The 26967-nt window shown below is 33.4% G+C and overlaps 1 protein-coding gene across 3 annotated transcripts in view; it reads left to right on the top strand.

The window, feature by feature from the left end:
• Positions 1–25624, top strand: part of DPP10 (dipeptidyl peptidase like 10) — a 649316-nt gene extending 623692 nt beyond the window's left edge. For all 3 annotated transcript variants that reach the window (XM_081051712.1, XM_081051713.1, XM_081051714.1), the window contains 7 exons: positions 10561–10755; positions 11469–11523; positions 17451–17550; positions 17799–17857; positions 18025–18097; positions 21746–21819; positions 23371–25624. In XM_081051712.1, coding sequence (XP_080907838.1) covers positions 10561–10755; positions 11469–11523; positions 17451–17550; positions 17799–17857; positions 18025–18097; positions 21746–21819; positions 23371–23505 — 691 coding nt within the window. In that variant the 3' untranslated portion in view covers positions 23506–25624. The remainder of the gene's footprint in view (positions 1–10560; positions 10756–11468; positions 11524–17450; positions 17551–17798; positions 17858–18024; positions 18098–21745; positions 21820–23370) is intronic.
• The last annotated feature ends 1343 nt before the right edge of the window (positions 25625–26967 follow it).

Raw genomic sequence — 26967 nt, 5'->3', positions numbered from 1 at the left:
GTTTCTCTGCAGTTTAGTTTCTGATTCAGAAAAATGTGCATTTTCTCATTTCTCTTAAAATCTTTCAGAAAAATGTTAAATAATGATTGATTTTCATGCTATCTTTTCACTGTTTCTCTTTTGCCTTTGATTAGTGAGCTCATCTTCTTAAAATAATAATATTTAATAATAGCTACCATTTGTTGAGTGCTTATTGTGTAGGGGTATTACGCTAAGGATGTAAGATGGTAATCTTTAATCATTACAGAAACCATACAAGGTAAATATCATTGTCCTCATTTTAACACAAGGAAACTATGACAAAATTATATCATGTTTATTATGTCCACGATCTTGAGTAGAGCAAAATTAAGGTTTTAAATCAAATTTTAATTGTTTTTTTGGATTAAAAATCTCTGTTCTTTCTATTACCTAATACTGTCTGCTTGTATAGCCCATTGCATGATAATTATTATTGAAATTTACCAAAAATGCTGACCAGAATGAACAGAGCCTTCTCTACAACCAAATTCTTATGAACTTTTCTTCTTCCCATTTAACAGTTTACAATAATCTCTAAAATGTAACATTTTCTTTCTTTATCATGTTAATGCTCTTGTGTAAAATAATGATTATAGAAATTGTGAGTTCCTGGATATTCCATATGAGAAATCAAATTCTCAGCCCAGACTATTTTATAAAGCTTTAAATTCTAATCAAAGTGTTCACTTTATGGAAAATCTTTACACTCTTCATTTATTCTGTAGACTCGTAGACTTTTAAGCAGATCAAATTGTAAGAGGTAAGTTTGTTTTTTTTCCCAAGAATAAACACATATATTCCAAAATTTCTCTAACATTGTTTGATCCTCCATTTGAGAAATATATATCCATTTCTCAGTTTTTTTTATGAAAATAACAGATACACTGTCTGATGTGAATGAGAGAGATAACTAGTACTTGTCTGAAACAGTGATTATCATTGCTCTGACACGTAATGAGGGTCAACGCTTCAATTTTAAGTTTCTGATTTTTTCTCATTTTTGTTAATCTTCCTCATTTGGATGGAAACTGTATGCACACTGTAATACACAGGAAATAATTAAGAAAAGACAGTGACATTTAATCTGGTAATAAAAGAGGAGAAGGTGATCATTGCCTTGCATATTTTTCTTGATCGAATTGGAACTTGTTCTTTTACAATCTATAGATGATGCTTCTTAAATATTTGCATCATCTTAGTACTATTTAAAATCATACAAACTCAAAGTTGATGTATTGAGGAAGTACTACAGGGAAAAATGTTCTAAATTTACAACAAATGCGTGTATAGTGCATAAATTATAATACTCTGATGATTCTTTTAATTTGACATATATAAGTGTATACAGTTTTGAAATATATAAAAACATGTCTATGACTTGTATATTCATATTATTTTTAGCTCTGTTCTTCTGTTAATACAGGTCTCAGATAGGAATTGGTTTCACATGTATGACATAAATGATAACGGCAGTTTCATATAATTGATATCAATTGATCACTAGTACCTACTTGAAACATACTAGTATATTCTATATTTAAAGATAAGCTACTGAATGCTTTTCATTAACGAAGCTTCCTAACTTGTTCTGTTTTTCTAGGTTTGAATGGTCATATATTAGGTCATAAATGTAAGGGTCTACCCTTACATTAAATTTAAATTATTTTTAAATTTAAATTATATTTAAATTATCATTCTTTTCTGTTTTAATGATTTATATTTTTTCTAAAATCTGTGATGGAAGAGAATATTAACTATGTTCCTAGTTTACTATGTCTTTAAAAGGCTGAATTAAAGAAACTAAGACGTGTTTTCAACCTTGGTAATCCAACAAATTCCTGAGTTAAAGAAAAACGTCAATTACATTATTTTATTCCAGAATTCTCTTCTTCCCTTTTGCCCTACACATAAAAGCATTATCTTATAAATTATGTAGCGCTATGTAGCATCATGTAGGCAAAATAAAGAAGAATTAAGGATGTCAGCGATGATGAGAAGCTGTGTCACAAGTATAGGCATTTCTCTTACATCATGTGTATTCCTGAGAAACAAGTTTTATGCAAAATCACACACTAAAAATTACAGTGTAGCTAGGAGATATGAGGCTGGAGAAGAGCTCAAAACTATTCAACATTTTAAGCAAAACCAGAATTCGAACAATAATATTCCTATTAAAATGCTAGTAGGGTTACATCTTAAATAATATTTAATCTAGAATTTGTTCCTTTCGGCCTTCAAATGGGCATTTGTGCTTTCTCCTTGAGGGCATTCTCTTCTAGCCATTTTTATAATAGCATTTTTATCAAAATTACAAACCTGATCTATGTGTAGCCTCTTTGTGAATCCACTGTTTTACAGCCTGTTCATGTCTTTACAGTTTCTACAATCAGACCTCAGTTGTCACACAAAGAGGGACCCAGCAATTTTGAAAGCTACTAGATCAGCCATAACTTGCCCTAAAGCAAGGTCTTCTGGTGATTTTCAACTTTTTTTCTTGAGATCTTAATATATTGCTGTGGCTTTCTCTTTAATCGTGAAAAAGTATGTCCCTGACTACCTCCAAACATTAATGTCTTGGGGAAAGCTGTGCAAAAACCACAGTAACATCTAACTGATATCACTTCCCTCTTATCTATCACATATGAAATATCTCATACCAAATTAACCCATGTTGAACAACACATACTGCATTTTTGATAATTCAAAGTGTAAAAAGTATACACACACAAAAAAAAAATAAGACAAATAAGTTTGCAAACTCATCCTAGAAAAAGTGCTACATACCTTATTGTTGAATACCACTACAGTCACCTGCAAAGTACTCCCCTTGGGAAGCTATGCACTGATGCCAGTGCCTAGTCCACCCTGTAAAGAAATTTTGGAACTCTTTTTCTGTAATGGCCATCAGAGCTGTTGTTGTATTACCCTTGATGTCCTGAATATCATCAAAATGTATTCTTTCAGTATTTCCTTTATCTTTGGGTAAAGAAAGAAAGAAAGAAGTCATTGGGGGCCAGATCAGGTGAGTAGGGAGGGTGTTCCAATACAGTTACTTGTTTACTGGCTAAAATCTCCCTCACAGACAGTGCCGTGTGAGCTGGTGCATTGTCGTGATGCAAGAGCCATGAGTTGTTGGCAAAAAGTTCAAGTCATCTAACTTTTTCATGCAGATTTTTCAGCACTTCCAAATAGTAAATCTGGTTAACTGTTTACCCAGTTGGTACAAATGCATAATGAATAATCCCTGATATCATAAAAGGTTAGCAACATCATTCCAACAAGTTTGTGAACTTAATTGTCAGCATGTGCGCGTGTGCATGTGTGTTTGTATATGTGTGTGTGTGTGCGTGTGTGTGTGTATATATATATATATGAATACATATGTATTAGTATATAAGGTTCCTCTCGAAAAAACTCAGCTATATAACATGGAGTTTACCAGACACTTATTTTTTATTTAAATTTTTTGAAAATTTATTGAGGTGATATTGGTTAGTAAAATTGTACAGGATTCAAATGCATGTTTCTATAATATATCATCTATGTATTTCATTGTGTGCTTACCACCCAGAGTTAGTTCTTCTTCCATCACCACATATTTGACCTCCTTTACCCTCTTCTACCACTTCCCCTCACCCCTTACCCTCTGGTAACCACTAAACTGCTGTTTGTGTCTATGAGTTTTTGTTTCTTTGTCTGTTTGTCTTGTTCATTTGTTGCTATCAGTTTTATATCCCACATATGAGTTAAACTGTATGATTTTTGACTTTTTTCTGTCTGACTTATTCCGCTTAGTATAATAATCCCAAGATCCATCCATGTTGTGACAGATGACAGTTTTTCATCTTTTCTTATGACCAAGTGATATGCCATTGTATATATGTACCTCATATTATATGGAAAAACACTTTGGTTGTTTCCATGTCTTGGCCACCGTGAATAATGATGCAATGAACATAGACGTACATACATCTTTACAGATAAATGTTTTCAGATTTTTTGGGGGTAGATATCCTGAAGAGGGATTGCTAGGTTATATTGTAATTCTATTCTTAATTTTTTGAGGAGCCTCCATACTATTTTCCATAGTGGCTATATCAATTTAAATTCCTACCAACAGATTTGTTACATAGTATTTTACTTTTTAAAATTAATTAATTAATTAATTAATTAATTTATTTATTTATTTATTTTTCACACTGAGTACATCAGGGCAGATATTGTAATCAGAAGTGGTCAGTAAAGTGCCATGTATCAGACATGTACTAAGATGTGAAAACTTAGCAGAAAGATTCATTTATAGGATTTTATTATTTTTCTCAACAAAATTCTAGGGATAAAGACATTCAAAAGATATGGTGTGAATTCAGGAAAAGACCTACATTTAGAATTTAATGAAAAATAAGAGATTTTCAAAACCTTGAATTCTTGATTTTATTCTCTCTAGGAATTCCAATTTCCCTTTGCTTTCAAAATGTAATTGCTTATATGTCAAAGATACAAAATATTTTTCTGAGGTCAACTTATAATTGCATTCTCTCAAAGAGCTGAGAGAAATGTATTCATCTATGGTTTATAGTAGCTTTACCTCTCTGTATCTCTGTTTACTAAGCTGTAAAGAGGTTTTGCTAATAATACTTGTCCATAGTTAGCATTAGAATTATTATGATTTCTATTCAACTGGCATAACAAAGTAAGCTAAGGTTAAAAGTACCTGTGTTTATTCAGCCACAATTTTCAGTTGTTGGATTGACTTCTAGAATCCAGCTATATGATTCTATAGTTAGAAAAAAAGTATTGTATATACAATAATGGGTGTATTACTGAAGCTGAATGATTCCCTACCTGGGATAAAATGCAGGTTCAAAGTCTGTACATAATCAGAATCTATTCCTATAGTGTGCGTCCACGGCCATCACCAATATATACCATGTATTGTGTGCCTCAATATTACACTCACATTTCAATGCTAAATTGTGTTATTTATTAGAAAATGAAAAACATGAGTTTTTTTTGTGAAGATTGTCACCTGTTTCTTTTTTAAATATAGACATACTTTGTTCTACTTTTATCCAGATTATTCCCATCTTCCTTAAGCCAGGATGAAGAATATTTTCCATGATTCTATCAAAAGCAGACCTGCTGTAGAAAAGATTTACATAGCAGTTATATACATATAAATAATGAGCCAGAGTCTACTACTCTTGCTCTGTTTATATGATTTGTTAAATGTTCTTGCCACCATGACTGATTTAGGTGTGACTCTTTCTAAAGGCCAGGGAGTGGGTCAGATGCTATTCTAGGTCAGTGACGATATAGCCATTCCCAGCAACTGAAAATAAGGATCAGCAAATCCTTTGCTCATTCTAAACCCTCACTCACTGTTAGAAATTATCCCAAATGGCAATTGGTCAATAGATAAGAATTGATGTAATAAGACTTTGACAGTAGAGATGATTTGGAGATTGATTGCAGCCAGTTTCCTTTCTCTTATCTCGCCTTCCATGCTGTTTCTCACCCTTCCTTTCACACTGTCTTTGAGTTTATTATATCTAAAATAAAATTTCAACTCTTAGTTGTCAGTGATTCTAGCTTTTATCTAGCACTCATGCAGCTAAAGGTGATCTCCTCTAGGCCTAGAAAGAGCAAAGAACTGAGATGACGATAAGCAATCCTGTCTCTTCCTTCTACTCTCTAATGGACACAAATATGCAGCTGTCAGTATAACAGTTTTATTTTTTATGTTTATGTTATGGATTCTTTTTTAAAGCTTTCTCTTATTGTGGTAAATACACATAACCTAAAAGTTATCATCTAAACCACTTTTAAGCATCCAGTTCAGTGGCATTAATATGTTCACATTGTTGTGCAACCACCATCCATCTCCAAACTGGTCCATCTCCCCAAATAGAAAAAACTCTCCCCATTAAGCAATAACTACTATTCGCCCCCACCCCCACCCCCCAACCCCGGGCACCCACCATTCTACTCTTGGTCTCTATGGTTTGACATTCTAGGAACCTCATATAAGTGGAATCCAGTATTTGTCCTTCTGTGACTGGCTTATCACACTTAGCATAATGTTCTCAAGGTTCAGCCATGATACAGTGTAGCAGTTTTCTGCAATGTAGAAAAAACATGTCATGCAATAGATCAGTGATGGAAAATGATCTCATTTGAGAATATTTTTATTCCATTTATTTTAACCAAAATTTTACTGGTAACAAAAAGAGCTTTTAAAAATGTATTGTCCATGATCTTATTATTTACAAAATATTATTTAATAATGAAAACAATAAATAAAGATAAAAAGAGCATATATAATTCCTCAAAGTAACACAGAATATTGGTAACAAAGTCAGGACTAAAACCTATGTCGTCTGAACATAAACTCAGCCCTCTTTTCATGGAATGAAATAGCCCTCTCTGATTCTGACCACACATATAGTGTGAACAAATCTCTTCATTTTAATTCAATTTTTAGTATTGGTGATGTTTTATGTCATACAAAAGTGGCTTGTTCTGTCATTTTAATGATCTATTGTATATTGTGCATTCTGTGTGTCTCTCTTTCTACATTTTATTAAATTCTCACATCCTGAACTCTTCATCCATACAAACATGTTCAGTGTTGAAGGTACTGAAATAGATGAGGACTCTGCCCTCAAAGGTCTTAACTTCTAAGAAACATTTACAGTCTTTATGATTTTGTTGCCTATTTGTTAGGAAATAAACAAGTTTCATATTGCTGTGACCTTCTGAATGCTTAAAACAGATGGGATTTTTTATTTTCAACACAACTTTCAGCAAAATTTTATGTCCCTATTCTCAACCTTGAAACACCCTCCTTTTTATAGGTCCCCAGAGATTTCTGAAACAAGGAGAATAGAACAAAAAAGGGTAGAAAAAAAGATTAGGGAGACACAGAAAAACGAAAAAGGAACTAGATGAATTGGAGTTCACAAATTCTACATGGCCAATACACACACAGGTTGTGGTACCTGTTTATTCTTTGGTGGATGATCTAGTCTACAGTCCATTCTTTGTGGTCATTCCTACCACCATATAGCGTGGTGTTCCTATGTCTCCTAATAAGTAGTATTTTCTTGCCTTTCTTTGTAGGAAAAATTCTAAGATTTTTTCCCCCCACACTGTATGAAGTATATACCCCTGTTCCTGCAAGTGTCTGGGTTGGTCCTTATAATAGCAATATTTGCATCATAATCCATGTTCTGTCATAACTCATCTTGAAATAGATTATGCACCAAAAAAGAAAGAACAACACACCCAACTAGACAGAGACATGTGTTAAAGTCATTAACTGATAATATGTTGAGATTCTTTTGTCTTCTAACATTGAAAACTCATGAAGGTAAGGATGAGGTTAAAAATGGTAATTTAGAAAAACAGTGAAGGAGTGAAGTTGTATTTTTTTGCCCCTGGGTATTGCAAGCATGAATAAAGTATTGAGTGTATTTGTTTAAAAAATCTGCAACCATTTATTATCATAAAAGGTTGAACAAATGTACCTTATTTTAAACTATGTTTTAAAATAATTCATTTGCCTGCCATAAAATATTGTGATTTATTTACATTTTGGTTAAACTTAACTTAGCTGTGAACTCCTAAATTAGCTGTGAACAATGCAATAGGTCATATGTAAATTGGAAAATTGTATCTTCCAAATTAACAAAACACTTACAGTGTTATCTTAGAGGAGCTGTACCTGTTTAAAGTTAGAAATTTCTGCCTTAATAATTAACAACACTGTGGTAATCGCTCCAAAGGATCTGTTAATTAACTTTTTTTTTTCTTGTAAGTCTTTAGATACCCTTGGTCCATTTAGAAAATGGAAGTCCCTCTAACATAATAGGTCATAGTACATGCTACAGTGTCTTTATCCATAACTATTGCCCAGTTTAATTTCTGTACAACTGGCCAAAGTCCTTTATATAGTTCTTTATTTTGACCTGGAAGGAAATGTGCTCAATACAAGCAAAAGGGGCTTCAAACAAAGGTATAATTAACAGTTTTTATTGTTCAATGAATCTAACAATAGTTTTATATTGCTTCCTATATTTCATAAAGTATCTTCAGCTTCATTATGCCCTTTAATGTTTGCAAAGTACTTTGAGGGAGACAAGGCAGTATTTTACTGTTATTAAAGATAAGGAAACTGAGTCTTAAAGTTTTAGTATCCTGCCTATATTCAGAGTGAAGTTGGGACTGTCCTATTTTTACTGTTGAAGGGTGAAATTAATCCTTGTATCTTGTCGTGTTTCTCTTTCTAATATTTGCGATAAATCCCCAAGATACAAAGTGCAGTGTCTCTATTGAAACTCAAGGCTTTTTAAAGTTTGTTCATTTTAAACTTCACCTGAGAGTACTTTTCCTGAAAGGGTCTAATTCAACAAGACTTTGCTATGTTCTGCATGCACCAGAAACTGTGTTTGGCGTATGATTCATGCTATCCCTCAAATAGTAAACAAGTTACATTGTATCACCTGTGTAATTGGAAAAAAACAGCAATTCCAGACTTCATTCTGAACTAGGTAACTAGAATTCTAGATTAGAGCATGTGGATATGTGTGGGAACAATTCCCAATAATCTGATTAAGAGCTAAAGTTGTAAAAACTAAAATAAATAAAAAATAACAAAATTAAATTTTAAAAAAATAATTAAAATTGCAAACACTGTAGAAGGACAAAGCAGATTTAGATTGGGTTCGTAGGACCACCATTGTGATTTGGAGTAAATGATGGTGGTGGGAGGGGGGTGATTAAATAATTTATGTGGCATAAATTATTAATTTATGTGGCATTATTTATGATGTAGGAATACTAATACATGTAATAAACTACACAACAGATAATTTCCTCCCCCAAAAGATAAAATAAAGGTTGGTTGTGTATAGTAAATAAAATAATGGATCTTAAATGCTTAGACCACAGAATGCATTTGTATTAGTTTGCTCAGACTAACATAATGAAATATCACTGACTGGGTATCTTTAAAAACAGAAACTTATTTTCTCACGGTTCGGGAGGCAAGAAGTCCAAGATCAAGGTGTCAGTAGATTTGGTTTCTTATGGGGCCTCTCTCCTTAACACCTAGATGTTTGCCCTCTTGCTGCCTCTTCACAGGGACTTTCCTCCATGCACTCACACCTTTGGGGTTTCTGTGTGTGTCCTAATCTCCTTTTTTTATAAGGACACAAGTTAAATGGATTAGGGCCCACTCTAATCCAATGGCCTCATTTCACCTTAATCACAATTGTAAGGGTCTTGTCTCCAAATACAGTCACATTCTAAGATACTGGGCATTAGAGATTCAACTCATGGATTTGGGAAGACACAATTCAGCCCATAAAAGCATTAGATTGATTTTGTTTTCCAATGTTTTGCCCTGTTTCCTACTTTTTCCTTTACCTAACTCACGGGTCCCACATAACCCCTGGATCGGTTCAGTTCCCAGAAGTTATTTTCTTTAGCAAATCTGATAACCCAAAAGCTTGTTAATGAGGATTAGTTGGTGTATTGGTGCAGCTAAGTAACACATTTGCATAAACACAGAGACAAGAGAGTGTAGTGTCTTTACAGGAGAGTGAGTAGGGTGAAGATTTCCAGTATATATCCCAACTAAAAATGGCAACCTTTTCTGAGAGATGTTTTGATGCTCTTCAAATCTATCACATGGACCACTGTGTGTTTGTATTCTACTTCGGTTTGGACCTAGATAATCTCTGTGATTTTATGAGAGTCTTCTTTTTTGCCATTTTTATATTTTGGAAAACAAAATAATAAATGCCATTGCAATCTGACATTTTAAAATTGTATCACCTTTTCCCTCTGGTGAGAGAATGTTCATTCTTTATAATATATGTGTCCTTCTTTACTTCTAGCTTTCAAATTTTTTAAACATATGTGTCTTTGCTTTCTTTTATTGCTGTCAACTTTAGTGATGAAAATGAATATTTCCTCACTGTTTGCTTAAATTCTCCTCAGTGAGAATCCGCCCCCCCCACACACACACAATTTAGGAAATATTAACATAGTTTTTCTTTTTGAGTGTGATATTCTTTAGGGTTGTACATTTCTTGTTAAATTATTATTGATTCCATAATTGATTCTGCTATCAGAATCATTAGCCCATGTACGCTATCTGCAAGACATTTCTAAAACTGTCTGGAAGAAACCCAATAAATGTGAGCCTGTATTTCAACTTGACATTCTTTAAAAATGCCTATGGAAAGTGCATGTATTTTTCCTCATTTTTCCCTTTTGAAAAATGACTTAAATTAACCTCTCACGCACAGTTCTAAATCTTGTTTTATATTTTCGTTTCATGTAGAGAACATTTCATTCAAAATTTTACAAACAGCATTTAAAGTTTCAGATTTATCATCAAGAATTAATAGAGCTATTAATAGCCTTCATAGCTCTTTTCCATAATTTTTATTAACTAATAAGGGTGAAAGCTGAAATTTCTACCACATTGTCAATTGTTCTTCTTTTGGTCCAATATGTTGGTATTTGCAGGGATGAAGAACCAGGAAGCCAGCTGGTCACAGATAAGTTCCACATTGACTGGGATTCAGTACTTGTCGACACAGATAATGTCATCATAGCACGATTTGATGGTAGAGGAAGTGGATTCCAGGGTCTAAAAATTTTGCAGGAGATTCATCGAAGGTTAGGTTCAGTGGAAGTAAAGGACCAAATAGCAGCTGTGAAGTAAGTGGCTGCACATTTTCCTGTTGTTTTTCCTATAATGACAGAAGCTGGGTATGTGAAATATGATACCACTGATGCTACCTCAGAGATTTGGGTTTTAGTGATTAGACAATTTTCTAAATTAACCACATAGACTATCGTATTGTTTTCAAGCACCTTTCACTCTTAGCACCATAATAAAATATTTATCATGCTTCTCTGTCAAATTAGAATTCACTTTGGATTTATGAAAATGAAAGAAACCTAAATTATACCACTATATTATTTATTTATAATAATGCACAATGTCTATTATTTCCCTAGTTAATTAACAATTATTTAGCTTTCACGGATACCATTACCACACTGGCATGAAAGAGTGACATGTGAATCTAGTAGATTCTTTGAAGTTTACATAGAAATTGGCAAGGATATTGTTAAAATATAGATGTTGATTCAATAGTCCTAGAATTGGGCTCCAGAGTCTACATTTGTTAAAAAGTTACCAGGTCATACCCAAACTCCGGGACCATCACTTTGATTAGCAAGATTTTGGAATATACAACCCTTGTACATAAATAGAGATGCAACCACTAAAGTATTTCTAGTTTGACTCCTGGTTTGTGTGTGTTTGTGTGTGTGTGTGTGTGTGTGTGTGTGTGTGTGTGCCAAGAATGAATTTTCATGTGTATTTGACTCAAGACATAACCGTATTTTTTTCTTTTTTATTGCAGATTTTTACTGAAACAGCCATACATTGACTCCAAAAGATTAAGCATTTTTGGAAAGGTAAATAGTAGAAATGTTGTGTGTGTGTGTGTGTGTGTGTGTGTGTGTGTGTGTGTGTGTGTAAATACATATATATGTATGTACGTTGTATATGCTTGTTTGCATACATACATACTTTCCTCAGTTTACTACAATTCTCTGTATTATCCTTTAAAATGTAATATTATAATCACCATTCTATGTATTCAGTCATTGATTAATTCAGCAACTATTTATTGAGTATCTAATTGGTGCTTGGTGTTAGAGTAACAGGACAGAAAAAGGGCTCTGTTTTCATGAAGCTTATCTTCTAGAGGGGAAACAGTAAACAAATACATGAAAAATAATTTCACATGGTAATGAGTCTTATAAACAAACAAACAAACAAACAAACAACAAAAAAACCAACAATGGATTAAAATTAACTGCAGGAAGGGCCAATGTTATTAGATTGAGTGGTCAAGCCAGGCCCCTCTTACTAAGTGCTACTTAAGCTGATGCACAAGTAACCAAAGGGAGCCAGTCATGGAAATCGCTTAAGGCCCAGCAGGAACAGCAAGACTTTGGGAAGACATGACTTAGAAACTGACAGATGATCCTATGCATAATTATATATTCTGTGTTTTCTGCAAGATATTCACTTCTTATTGCAAACATTTTGGGGACAGCTGGTTAGCTCAATTGATTAGAACATATTACTCTTAACAAGGTTGCCTGTTCGATCCCACATGGGCCACTGTGTGCTGCGCCCTCCACAACTAGACTGAAACAACTACTTGACTTAGAGCTTATGGGTCCTGGAAAAAAAACACAAATAAATAAATAAAAGTTTTAAAAAAATAATAATTTTTATGTCAGGTTCAACTTCATTTCACAGTAAGAAAATTAACCTCATGTAAATATTTATTAAGCACCTACTTTATACATACCACTGGGCTAGATACTATAAGGATACAAAGAGGAAAAGGAAGGAGATATTATACTATTTTGTACAAAGCAAATTCTTGGTGCTCATGGATTTAAATAGGAAATGTGTTCTACTATTCATAACTGAACCCAGAGATACATGACATGAAATAACTGATGATTTTCCTGGGGCATATGTTTTAGTAGTGTAAGTTGACAAATAGGTACATAAAAAGCTACATAACAAGTGAGTAAAATATAAATCAACACAAATCACTCCCGTTCTCCCCCTCTTCCGATATCTTCTCCCCCTCTTCCGATATCTACAGTGCACCGTGTCTTTGCTGTATTTAATTCTCGTTGTCAGTAATATTCAAAGGATCAATACACGTATCTTGTGAACAATACTCCCCAAACATAAATGCAAACAAATAAATAAATGAAAGCCCATCGTTAGTGGTAAAAATTTTAGTGAAAAAAAATGACAATGGCCAAGAAAGTGATCATTCAAAAAAAAAAAAAAAAAGGAAACTTTAGATACATTAAAAAGTACATGTGGTGAAATCTTGTCCCATGCTCAAGCATGGATGAACCTTGAGGACACTGTACTCAGTGAAGTGAACCAGTGACAGAGGGACAAATACTGTATGGTTCCACTTAGAGGAGGCATCTAGAAAGGTCAGGTTCATGGAGACAGAGTGGAATGGTGGTTGCCAGGATCTGGGGAGAAAGGGAAAAGGACAGCAATTATTTAATAGATAAAAAATTTCAGATTCACAAACTGAAAATATTTTGGAGATCAGTTTCACAACATGGGATTACACTTGACGCTATTAAACTGTGCATTTGCTAGTGGTTAAGATAATACATTTTATGTTATGTGTTTTGTACCCCTCCCCCAAAAAAGTGCATATAGTGGAGAACATTTTATCCTTTAATGGTCCCGATTGATGTAATGATCCACAAAGGACTCAGGGCTTATGTATTTCAGTGTTCTACTTACTGTACATATAAACAGGCATAAGAGGACCAAGTGAGTTCTACAAACATTTGTTACTATAGAAATTTAGAACAGATTTTAAAGGTTGTAAACAACCCCATGGAGAAAGTGGAACATGAACTGGATGGTGAAAATCATCCAGCATTTTGGATTAGGTTCTTTGTTTCTTTTCCTAGCAACTTCTTTTTTTTTTTAATTAACTTTTTTTATTAGGTTCAGATGCACCAAACAATGTAATAGTTAGACATTTATCATTTATATTCCTCACACAGTGACAACACCCTCCCCCATCCACTATCTCTCTGACATTGCTCACAGCCATTACATTGTCTCCATTCTTAATGCTGTACTCCATTTCATATATATATATATATATACACACACATAGTTGTTGACATTATAGTTGACATTCATTATTGTTTAGCTTCAACTTCAGGTGTACAGTGCAGTGATCAGGCATCTACATCATCCCTGAGGTGGTCTCCCTAACGAGACAAGTGTCCATTGGATACCCTACAAAATCTTTATAATATTATTGATTACATTCCCCAAATTGACTTTCGTATCCCCGTGGCAATCTTGTGGTTATCCACTGTGCTTTCTAATCCCCTCACCTTCCCCCTTATTCCCACCCCCCCTCCTATCTAGCAACCCTCACTTTTTCCTCTATGTCTCTGAAACTATTTCTGATTTGTTCATTCATTTATTCTTTTCTTTAGATTCCACATATAAGTGAGATCAAATGGTAGTTCTGAAATACATTTCACTGTTACTTTCCATAAAGCTGAAATAGTGAACTTCAAAAAAACTGGTCAATATGTTTTGTTTCGTGTAAAACTTATTTTAGCTTAAAAATTTGTAAAACAATTCTAATTTATGCTCTCTAACCATGTAAGCTGATAAGAAATAGAATGACAGTATTTCTAGGAATGTCTTTCGTGCCAAATAACATATATTTTTAGACAATAGCACTTCTTGAAATGTTAAGCCTGTAAACACCAGGGAAGCATTGATTAAATAAACACATTGTGTTCTAAAACAATCACATGGAAATTAGAGGAAAAGAGAAGAGATAAACTTCAGTCAGCTTAGAAGACAGCTTTTGGCTTTTTATATCCAATTTTATTTCAATATTTCAGAAGTATTATATGGGTAAACAAGATTTTTAAAAAATAAGATACAATTGTTAAAATTTTATAAGTAATGCAGAAATGCTTTGCAAGTAGATTTGACATAATAATTGTAATGAATGGAAAAATCTGATCACTGAGCAACCAATGAAAAACAGCACAATTAAAACAGCAGCCTATACTAACTATTGACTATTTTTAGTCTAAATCAAATAAAAAACATCTTCTAATTAGCTACGGAGTCAAGGTGATGACCACCAGTATTTGACATCTTTCTAATAGATGTGAGCTGCTTTGAAAATTTCAATCATCATCTATATGTATAGCTAGAAGTTCTAACTGATTTCTACCCTCTTCTGGGATATATTTGCCATGAACTTTTTATGATTTATTTTTGCAATCAATGAATAAATATGAAATGGTAGATGGGAAGATGAGCAATTAAATTTTAATTTATTTTAATTCCTGCCAGTGTTGATTTTCTTTTAAAAATAGAAGTTATTTCTGTAAAATAAATCAAATTAAAGCAGCATTTTGGATTAGGTTCTTAAATGATACAGAGAGAATCATATTCAGCAGACTTTACTATCATTAAATCTTAAAGAGTATTTAGCTTCATTAATCTCAAGTTTTCACATTTTAAAAAAATGGTAAAGTACAACTCCTTTAAAGCAGCAGTGACTTACAACTCTAGATTCACTTTAGAATCAATCAGAGATTGAATTGTTTTCAAGGGCATTCATACAGTTTTTAAAGCTCCACTCTTCTCGGGAATGCTGGCTGAAGCTAATAAGATTCTCTGGTAGGTCCTTTATTATATTATTATGCTGTTAGAACTTGCTACTCAAAATGTGGGTCGGCAGCACAGGCATCCCCTGGGAGTTTCTTAAAAATGCAAAATATTGGGGCATCCCCCAGATCTAATCTTCTCTTAAAAGAACAGATGGGAGAAGTCTCCCTAATAAGACAAGTGCCTATCTGACACCCTACAATTAGTAATATTGAATGTCAACGATAATTATATATATATATATATATATATATATATATATATATATATATATATATATATATATATATATGCATACACATACATGGTCACAGGATGTGGAGTACAGCATAGGGAATAGAGTCAGTGGACCTGTAACAGCTATATGTGATGTCAGAGGGGTAGTAAACTGGGGGAGAGGTTGCTTTATGAGGGGTGTAAATGTCTAACTATTATATTGTTTTCTACACCTGAAACTAACGCAAAAAGAGAGGGGGGGAGGGAGGGAGAGAATGAGGGAGGGAGGGAGGGAGGGCAGAAGGAAGGAAGAGAATAAACACCTACAGAGCTCAGGTTGGCTAACACATACACACTGGAAGGGTGACATACACCAACTCCACAGGGACAACACTCGGGACCCTCCCAGACCTTGCCTAGGCATCTCTTCTACCTGGCTATTCATCTGTATCCTTTATCAAATCCTTTAATAAACTGGTAAACCAAAAAAAAAAAAAAAAGATATAAGAAAATAGATGGGGGACACAGTTTGTGACAAAGTTTCTCTGGGTATATGTGGACTTCTATTCTCCTATCCTGTGACAAGGATCAGTCTTCCCTGGTTGATGGAATTCAGGAGAGGGGAGCGGATCTAGCACACTTGAGTTACTGTTGGAGGATCTGTCTTCAGACAGATGAGTGGAGTTCAGAGAAAGTCTCTTCCTGCAGTTGCTGTTTTTTAAGTGCCTGCAGATCCAAATAATCCATATGCCACTGTGGCATATTTTGGGGTGAAATATTCTGCTATTCTTCACACATGTTCTCTCAGCCATTTTGGTAATGTCTGACTGCATTTTGGACTTTTATGTACTAATATTTAAATGATGATCCAAATAAACACAAATGAAATTCTGTATTTCTCATCTCAAATGTCTAGTGAGAATAGCAGATTCCTATAGCATCGAACCATACTATAATCACCTAGATATTTTTCAAAAGTAGACCTCATCCTGAACCAACTGCATCAGAATTACTGGGACTAAGGCTTCGGTATTAATATATTTTTAATGCCTCCTAAAATAGTCTGATGTTCAGCAAGATGAAGAAGCTTATCCAGAGCACAGCTAAAAGTTTATTTCTAAAATAAATAGATAATTTAGTAGATCATTCCCATAGCATAGCATTAACAAAATTGTTAAAAATATTATCTGGAACTTTTCTGGTCAGCTCATAGGTTACAAAAGAAAACTGGACACCTTAGTTTTTTTTTTAAGAATTTATAACTAAAATAGTTCAAAAGCATTGCAAGATGATATTTTACATTTAAACAATAATCCAACTCATCTAGCTAGCAATAATATTTACCATAGCTCATTTCCTTCAACTATTTAGTTGTGTGGAATTAAAAGCAGAATTTATATCTGTGATGATAGATTTTAAATATTTAATTCTTATTTTTTAATTCTAGGTAACCATCATTATTATTGAATGCATATATATATATATATATATATATATATATATATATGTATATATATATATGATTTGCCTATAATGATACATAATTTAATAAATGCTATATTTCCCTAGATTCAAATTACTTGAGGCTGTTTACAGATACAGTATGAAGTCAAAGAGCAAACCTTTGACACTTGGTGATATATAATTTTATATTTTACCTAAAGTTATTAAAATAACTTGTTATATAAAAATTTAAACTCTTTTCAAAATGTTTATCTGTATAAAGTGATCTTAGTTTATTATTTGGTCATGTTTGGGATATGATGTGACATTCTGATATGTATATTACCTAACAGTGATCAAAGCTAACCGTGTCTCCAGGAATAAATAAATATATATATATATGGACACACACACACATATGTATATATAATATGTATATATAATACATATTCCCCTCCTCCAGGGATATGGTGGCTATATTGCATCAATGATCTTAAAATCAGATGAAAAGCTTTTTAAATGTGGATCAGTGATTGCACCCATCACCGACCTGAAATTGTATGGTAAGTACTTCCTATAGACTGACCTAATATAACGTATTGATTTGTAGAAATAATATCACAATGCGCAGGAGCCCAATTGAGCACACACATAATGTGTTATCAGAGATGTTTTCAGCTGTTTAGCACCTCCCTGATTCAATCAGTTTTACTGCAGCATGACAATTAAATGTGAAATGTAGAAATTAATGAAATATGCTACTGCAATGGTTTTGAGTTTATTCTTAAATTTCTGTTTTCTTGGGTCACAGCCTCAGCTTTCTCTGAAAGATACCTTGGTATGCCATCTAAAGAAGAAAGCACGTACCAGGTAACTAATTAAAACATAATGAAGAAAAAAAAGTAGCTTTGTTCTAAAAACTCAGTCAAACTGCAAATATAGGCATAATATGTATATACATATATAATATATATATATATAGGATTTATGCATTTATATATAATTTATATATAAGAGTTTTGTGTTTCTCTTCATAGGCATCCAGTGTGTTAAATAATATTCATGGCTTAAAAGAAGAAAGTATATTAATAATTCATGGGACTGCTGACAGTAAGTATTATATATCCTGCTAATGATTGATGGAGTCTGACTTTGAACAAAGGGGTACATCCAAGGACCTTCTTACAGGGGGTCCTATAAACCTACTAAGGAAGAGAGCAGGGAAAAGTGGCACAAAGAATCCAGTGCTTGATGGGAAGTGGGAAGAAGGATCCAGTGCTAAGTATAGAGGAAGTTATGAGCCTCAATGGCAGCACTGTCCAATAAAATGTTCTGGGGTGACAGAAATGTTCTATCTGTACTGTTGAACACGGTAGCTACTGGCCACATGTGGCTCCTAAGCACTTGAAATGTGTTTAGTATGACTAAGAAACTGAATGTTTTATTCAATTTTAATTAATTTAAATTTAAATAACTACATGTGGCTAGTGACTACTACTACCACGACTGTGTTGTTCAGCGTTATCTCAGAAGGAAACTAATCTAGAATACAACAAGATAGCAAAAATGTGGCCAGCACTGACATGAGATTCTGGGGAGCCCACCCGCTTAAGTTATAACAAAAACTTTAAAAACAGCACTTTCATATCACCTCTCATTTATTTTTATCACATTAAACATTGAAGATGGATGTGATTGACATTACCAGTAATAAGTAATATAATTTTGAATTCACATGAAGTGTTCAGGGTTCAAATAATATATATATGACTTTGTGTGAAACTTTACAACAGAAGGCTGAGTATTTATAGCACCATTTACAGATAAGAAAAATCAATTTCAAGGAGGAACGTTTTCAGAGCTACCTGGCAAGTGAGCAAAGACAATCAAAGCCTTGAATCAATATTCCCTAAATCTTGAACTTGCTTTTTTTTTTTTTTTTTTAGTCCACCCTGCCCTGCCTCAGTACTCAGTATTCTTACTCCATTTTACAAAGAACATAACTAAAAGGGTGTTATAGTAAAGATCATACCAGTTCTCAAATTTAACTTCCAAGCATGTCAGGCTTTGGTTACATCATTGTTTAGCTCAACATATTAAAAAAAATTACACGTGCACACACACACGTGTGTGTGTGTGTTTGTGTGATAGTTAATAGGTAAACATGAGATAAAAGACAAATCTCCCTTAGGTAGAATTACAAATAATTTATATAGATGATCCCCCGTCAAAGAATCAAAGCTTAACTCTCTTCCCTCTCCTCTTTAGAGTGGGATGCACTTAGTCATTTGCTTCAGGAGGACTGTATGGAAAGGGAGGAAAGAGTAACTTCACAAGTAAAGAAAGTTGATAAAGACCATTCAGCCCCGTGGTCAAGGTTAACATCAACAGTGACAAGTCATGTTGATAGTATGCAGCCTTGATGGGGTTTTGTGATGGTGGCATTCTGTCTATTGTCTTGTTCCCCAAAACCATACCTCCAGTCTAATCATGAGAAAAACATTGTTCAAACCCAAATGAGGAACATTCTACCAAATACCTGACAGGTACTCCTCAGAACTGTCAAGATCATCAAAAATAAGGAAAGTCTGAAAAATTTTGATAGACCAAAAGAGATTAAAGAGACATGATGTCTACATGCTTCTTAGTTGTGATAAATGTACCATAATAATGTAAAATCTTAACAGTAGGGGAAACTGGGTAAGGGAAATACAAGAACTCTCTGTGCTCTTTGTAACATTTCTGAAAATCTAAAACGACTATAAATTCTTTTTTAAAGACTTATATGATAAGATACCTACGATGGGTGAAACATGATAAAACATAAGCATAAATGTTTTAACGGACATTAGAATTTTGTTCTAAGTTATTCAAATCTTACATGTATATTAATAGTAATAATAGTAAGTAGCAATTAAGTACTGAATATATGTTAGAAAGTATGCCAAAAGCTTTTAATATATTACTACTTATTTCTCATACAAGTACTGTTCAGTAGGTACTAATATTACTCTTCTTATTTGACAAATTATGAAAAAATATAGAATTTATGTAACTTGCCAAAAATCACACATCTATTGATTTGTAGAAGAAGTGTTTGAATCTAGCATTGAGGCTCTTATTCACTGTTCTCTGAAGCTTCAATTGTGGGAACAAATTATATTCAAGATTAAATTATTTTACATCTAGCCATCACCCTAGAATATATTAGTGCTATTCAAATTTCTCTGTCAATCTGGAGCAGCTATTAAGGTAAATCATGTTATTCCTGTCTGACTCACTCAGTCATGGGGCTGGTGCTTCACCCATCTGATAAAATACAAGCAGAGGTTCAGCACTGGTCACATTAAAGGAAATGCACATGTGTGTTTGCACATACACACAGACACACATGCACATACATGCACTCAGACCTACACCACACACACACACCTCCACATGGGCCTGGTGATTTATAGGTCCTCAACGACATTATAATAGTACCATTATTAATATTATCTTCAAAAATTACCAGCAAATTAGTGCACTCAGCCAATTAGACCTTTAATGCACCTGTTTAGATTTAGTAAGGGGCAAAAGACAAATATCAACGGACTTTGCAGTAGAAATTAAACAGGAAAAAAAATCCATTTGGAAAATTCATGTATATGTTCATTTTTTCAGCTGTATCCATACAAAGAAGCGATGGGGTCCTTTCCAAAATTTTTTCCTAAAATAAACAAATGAGCTTTATGAGATCATTTTACCTCAATCAGTGCCCCTATTCATTAGCATTTCTAGTAGCTTAAATTTACAGAGCAATTTGTAGACTCATTTAGAGATGACGCGGTCATTTCCCTTTAAGTACAATAGGAAGATGTTTAAAAAAGAAATTGGATAGAATTTTAAAAGATTTAAATGATCGTTTGGAACCTTTTATTGTCTGCTATGTAGTAGGATTAATGAGTATCATAGAATTAGAACAATGAAGGAGTTTAAACAATTGTAAGCTTGCCCTAGTTTTACAAAGACAGTTAAAAAAAAAAAAAGTTAGCTTAAAAATTAGTTGCAGAAATTTGAAGATGTACATAACATAGGAACGAATAGCCCAGGCAGCATGTAAGCAAAATGCTGTAGAGAGCTTTAAAAGATTCACCCAAGTCTTCATAGCTAGTTAGGACCAATACTTCAAACCCTGGTCTACTGTGCTCCTTATTTCAAAGGAAGGCTTAGGTTCAGGCAGAAGGAGGCTAGAAGGAAAAAGGAGAAACCAATATGATTCACATTAAATATTAAGCCCTTGAATAATGATATGTGTACTCTCTTTTCTCAGCATAGGGTATTCTTTTCTTATTTAAAATAAAACAGAAAGCCAGGATCAATTGAGAGTGGGTCCTAGTAATCCTCAGAAAGGAATAGAAACTGGTTTGCTGTATTACTATCCAGACAGGCATTCACTATGTTAGAATTGTTATGATGGTATAAAATATCTAAACAATTAGAAATCATAAATGATGATCAATAACGTAACCCTAAATACCATTTCTACAATAACTAGAACCTTAGTGGTAGTTCCCGTTCAGTTCCTTTTTTTATAATGTGAAGCTCAAAGTTTTATTACCATGGTATCTATTGGTTTCCTACTTAAATCCAGATATCAGTCTTTTAAATGTGTGATGCATGTAACGTATAATGCTTAATATCTTTGAAAAAATGACATAAAAATGTTGATCCTAATAAACATATTTTCTTCAAATATCCTCATTTAATTTCTTGCAGCAAAAGTTCATTTCCAGCATTCTGCAGAGTTAATCAAACACCTAATAAAAGCTGGAGTAAATTATACTATGCAGGTAAGCCACTTTTTCAAAATAATTTGTTTTCCTACCTAGGTTTTTTAGTTATGAGATTCATAACACAGCCAGCTTACTACTCCATTCCCCACACCAATATTTTTTTACTGTTTTTTAGGTACTAAAGATTGTATTCTTTTTTCTTACTTACACTGAGAATGTGGATCATCTACTCATGCATTACAAGTGAACTGCATAATAAACTCTTATGCAATGTCTTTTTCTCCTTAGACTTTTATTCATGTCACTGATAATGATTTTTTTTTTAAGAACAATTTTCTTTTACCCTTCTAGTTCCTTTGTCTTTCCCTCACTTTCCATCATTCTTATCCTAAAAGTTAAGGGGTAGAAAGTGGTTTGAGTAAATGTTTTAGGAAAAAAAGAAGAGGGTAAAACACCATTTACATCTGTTCCTTCAACTACATTTAATAAATATTTGTTAAGGACTTGCTTTAAAACAGTCATTATGCTAGATGGGTAAGTAACACATACTTTACAACATCAAGGAATTTCAATCTGAAGGAGGACTCACTGAAGGGGAAAAAAAGTAACTTTAATTTCTCAGCAATGGAAGAGCTAAAAGTAGTTCAACATATTAAAGCACAGGAACCAGGGTTAGGATGATGGAAGACTAAAATGTATACATAAACAGATGGTGGGGCGTGCCATAAACAATCTGAAAGAGTATGTGGCTTTACTCAGAGGACAATGATGCACCATTTAAAAACTTTACACCCAGGAATTGATGTGACAATATTTGTATCTGTATTGTAGAAAAATTGCTAATGTCTTTTATATTGAAAATGATTTTGCTAACGTGAAAATGGCACCACACAAGAATAGACAAGGAAGATTTTATTCAAGGCTATTGCAATTGGGGAGAGATACTAAATTCAACTTGAAACCAAGGGCTGCACAGATTTTTAAGCTAGAGTAGAGAGACTCATAGTCTACCTGTGTTTGACAATTAGCCTTACGAAAAGGAAAAGTAAACTTTCTTGTATCTTTATGACAAGATGTAGTTTTACAACTTTGAGTAAAGCTTCTGGCCTCTCAAAAAGACCAGGAGATAGGGATGCTGTCACCTTCGATGTGTACATTTAAAAGAGATGTTTCCAGGTCTTTGAAAAAGACATTTCCTCATTGTAAAACTGGCAATAGGCTGAAAGAAGATTTACATAAATTTCAAAGAGGCAGAGAATGAATTTACAGTTGCAAATTTTCTAAATTAAATGCTCTAATATTAGGGCTTAGAGTCAGGAAAAAAACTGACAAAAATTTTTGGCCAACAATTTCAAATTTAAATATGTAAGAATAATATTTTGTCTCACACGTTGATTGTGTTTCACATGTATGATTATGTCTCACATGTTGATTATGAAATGCTATAAGAAAGAAAATTTTAATGTGAAGAACTCAGAGTTGAATTAGGTGAGGCTCTGGTTAAATATTATTTTCTGAAGTTCCTATGCTATTGGGGCTAAAAGAATGAATTCTGAGGTACAGTACCTGCTTTTGTAACTTTACATCTTCATTCCCCACGATACTTAGGTCTACCCAGATGAAGGTCATAACATCTCTGAGAAGAGCAAGTATCATCTCTACAGCACAATACTCAGATTCTTCAGTGATTGCTTAAAGGAAGAAATACCCGTGTTACCACAAGAACCAGAAGAAGATGAATAATGGACTCTATTTATATAGAATTGAAGAGAATATTGAGGCTCAATGAAATCTGACCAAGAGACTATAATATTGTAGATGCTCCAGAATTTCAAGGGCAGCTTAAGGAGATGACACTGGAACAGCACACTCAGAGACAATGACCTAGAATTTAAATATAAAAGTCTAAGTCTACTGTTTTGCCAAGGGTGCAGAACCTGTTTGTTTGTGTAAGGAAGGTCAAAGGGTTGGTTTCCTGGGACAAATTAGTTTTGCATTAAAATAGGAATAGTGCATGTTTTCTTCTGTTATCCCCTATTTGTTCTGTAACTAGTTGTGATCATTTTAATTTCAATGGCCATCATCATCTTTGCATACAATGCACAACTTATCAGTACTACAGTCCCTTATCTTTGATGGCTGAGCTGCAATCTAACACTTTACTGTACCTTTAAAATAAGTGCAATTCTTCATTGTCTATTACTATGCTTAAGAAAATATTCAGTTAATAAAAAACAGAGTATTTTATGTAATTCCTGTTTATAAAAAGGTATTGTTAAGTGGGTCAAAGATCATGTAGAAATATGGATTTCAGCACTTTCCAAAGTTCAGCCAGTTATCAGTAGATATGATATCTTTAAACCAACACACAGGTGTGTGTCTCACAATATAATACACACGTGTGCATATACAGTCAGTAAACCTATCTTTACATGTTATTCATACTACAAAAGATAAACTTTTGATTAATTAGAAGAGATGCTCTTTTACTGGCTATAACAGATGCTTTGTTTAATGAGCCAAATATGATGAAACATTTTTTCCAATTCAAACTCTAGCTATTGCTTTCCTATAAATGTTTGGGTTGTGTTTGGTATTGTTTTTAGTGGTTAATAGTTTTCTAGTTGTAATTTAATTTTTTGAATATGATACCTTGTCACATGTAAATTAGATACTTAAATATTAAATTATAGTTTCTGATAAAGAATTTTTGTTAACAATGCAGTGCCACTGAGTACTATTTTGCTCTTTTGGTGAAGAAGGCTTTTTGAAAAACACTTGGTCCTTTTACTTCTCTCAATGCAGAATCAATTCTCCTTTCCATGGTAAAAGCAGAGCTGGATGATTTCATTTGCCAGTTTCTATTTAGTATTCTGTGCCTGCCCAATTCATCTGTTACTGTTTAATTTAAATCCTTCTGGTGAGAATAAGAAATGAAATATTTTTTATTCATTGGCCAAAAAATTCACAAACAGCAATGTTTGCTATTTAATATGAGATGAAGGCACAAAATGCATTAATTCCTGTGCTGTGTTGACTTGCAGTAGAAAGTAACTGAGAGTGTAAAATAAACTTGACTGTATGAGTCAATTTAAATCATGAGAATATTAACTTTTGTGACTGAAGTCAAAGAGTATCTTTGCACTTCACCTATGGATTTTCCAGATGTCTAAAAGTCTATAAAAGTTCAGATAAATCTAGGCAGTACACTGCATTTTTGTGGTTTTAAAAATTCCTTGGGACAAGCTGGATAATCATGACGTCTGAACACCAGGAGGAAACATAAACATGTCACTGAATTGCTTACTAAACCTCCAGTTTTGTCAAAGGATCAATGCAAAAATCTGAGTGTTTGGAAATGTATGAGTCATTTTTGGGATATTCTACTTTTCTTCTGGATGCTTTGGAATTGTGTCTTCATTACTCCACTGGATTCAATTTAAAATGGGAAAAGCTCTCTTTTCTGAAAGACCCATTTCAGGTCTTTTTCAGGAATAGTAAACACATTTTTTAAAATAATAAGTTGTAATGTTTAAAAAGAAAGTTTTGCCTATTTTATTAAGATGGAAATTTCTTTTTAGGCTGATTTGAAGTCCAACTGAAGCTTTTTAATCAATATTTTAAATTTCAACCACTAGAGATTTTTATGATGCAAATAATTATGTTGTCTGAAAGATGTGGTTTTATTGAATGTCTATTTGAGTAACATTTAAAAAGTATTTACCTTTTGCTGTTCATCATTTCTCTTGTTTTATTATTATCAATGTTTATTTTTCAATTAATTTAATATAGATTCTAATGTGAAAGACATTTGTCTGGAACCCACTTTCACCTTAAATGCTAAATATATCTCAAATGAAGATATACTGTTTAATAGAAAGGTGGAAATTTTTCATTTCATGATTTTTTGTTTTAATAATTGGGCTATGTCAGATAAAAGAATTCTCACTGACACATAGACATCTATCATTAATGGAATCATGTAGGTGGACTGTCTTACATATTTGCCCTTGGTCATAATCTCACTATTGTGTATGTATTTATGCACTCTAAGAATTTTCTAGACCTCTAGTAGCAAGCTTTCCAAGTATTATTTCCCCCTTAAAGTTAAAAACATCAAGCTGAACTATAAAATAAAACAGGTAAACAATATTAAATCATCCACAGAGATAAACACATAACCTTTTGAAAGAATCTTAAAAAGTATTTTTTTTTCACTAATTTCCTCCATTGAGGTCTCCAACTCAACACTTAGAAACTAAGGAGTCCATGCTGGTCTGTTTGAGTTTCCTGACAACCCAGACAAGAGAGTGCTCTTCAAAACATGCATCTCAGCTCACCCTGAGAATGTGGGTGTGGTTTTTGTTTGTTTGTGTGTTTGTTTATCTGATGTTTAGTATAGAGATCACCCTTGCGGGTAATGCAGATGCCAGTTGTAGATCTACTAGAATGAGGTGACTTAAATGTTGGTCTTTACTATAAGAAGAATTATTTAAGCCGTGTCCTCAGTTGGTGGGTTTTGAAACAGAGACATTTGAGACTGATTTGCTCTCAAATTTCAAGGGTCATTGCCAGCACATGGCTTCTATAAAGAATCATATATGAAATACTTCTTTTGTCCTTCCTGACATGCTCTGACCGCCTTCACATCCTGCAGCAATGAGCATTGTATGAATAAAACCTGACTCCTCTGCTGTGCTCATTCACTTCCTGTTCTGGGGATTCTCTTATACTAACCTGATGTCGGCTGTTTGCTAGAACCAACAGATTCATCACTTACACACTACAAACCTATATAAGAATGTTAATATCCCCATCAAAACCCAACTGATGGAAGGCCTGAGCAGATGACTGTATTTTCTCCGTTTTCTTCCCGCAGACATTCTACATGGTCCTTGGAAAGCCCCATGGAACTCAGAATCCCACACTAGCATGGCTTTCTATTTCCATCTTCCCTATTTAATTCTTCTCAGCCCCTCACTGCTAGTCCCTAGAATCACTTCTCAAAACAAACTACACATGCATCAGCTGTCCACTATGGCTCTACTTTCTGGTGAAACCCTTTGTTCCCACAAGAACTTACTACTGTGAATATTATAGGATGAAGAAATCAAATGAGAATAAAGAAGTGCTTTCTTTTCAGGTTTGAATAATCTTCTACCTAAAATGTATTGGATTCTTACTAAGTACCAAACAAGTGCTAAA

The sequence above is a fragment of the Rhinolophus hipposideros genome (genome assembly GCF_964194185.1).
Source record: "Rhinolophus hipposideros genome assembly, chromosome: 6".
In the NCBI taxonomy this organism is placed as follows: Eukaryota; Metazoa; Chordata; class Mammalia; order Chiroptera; family Rhinolophidae; genus Rhinolophus; species Rhinolophus hipposideros.
This window is presented reverse-complemented; position numbering and strand designations above follow the sequence as displayed.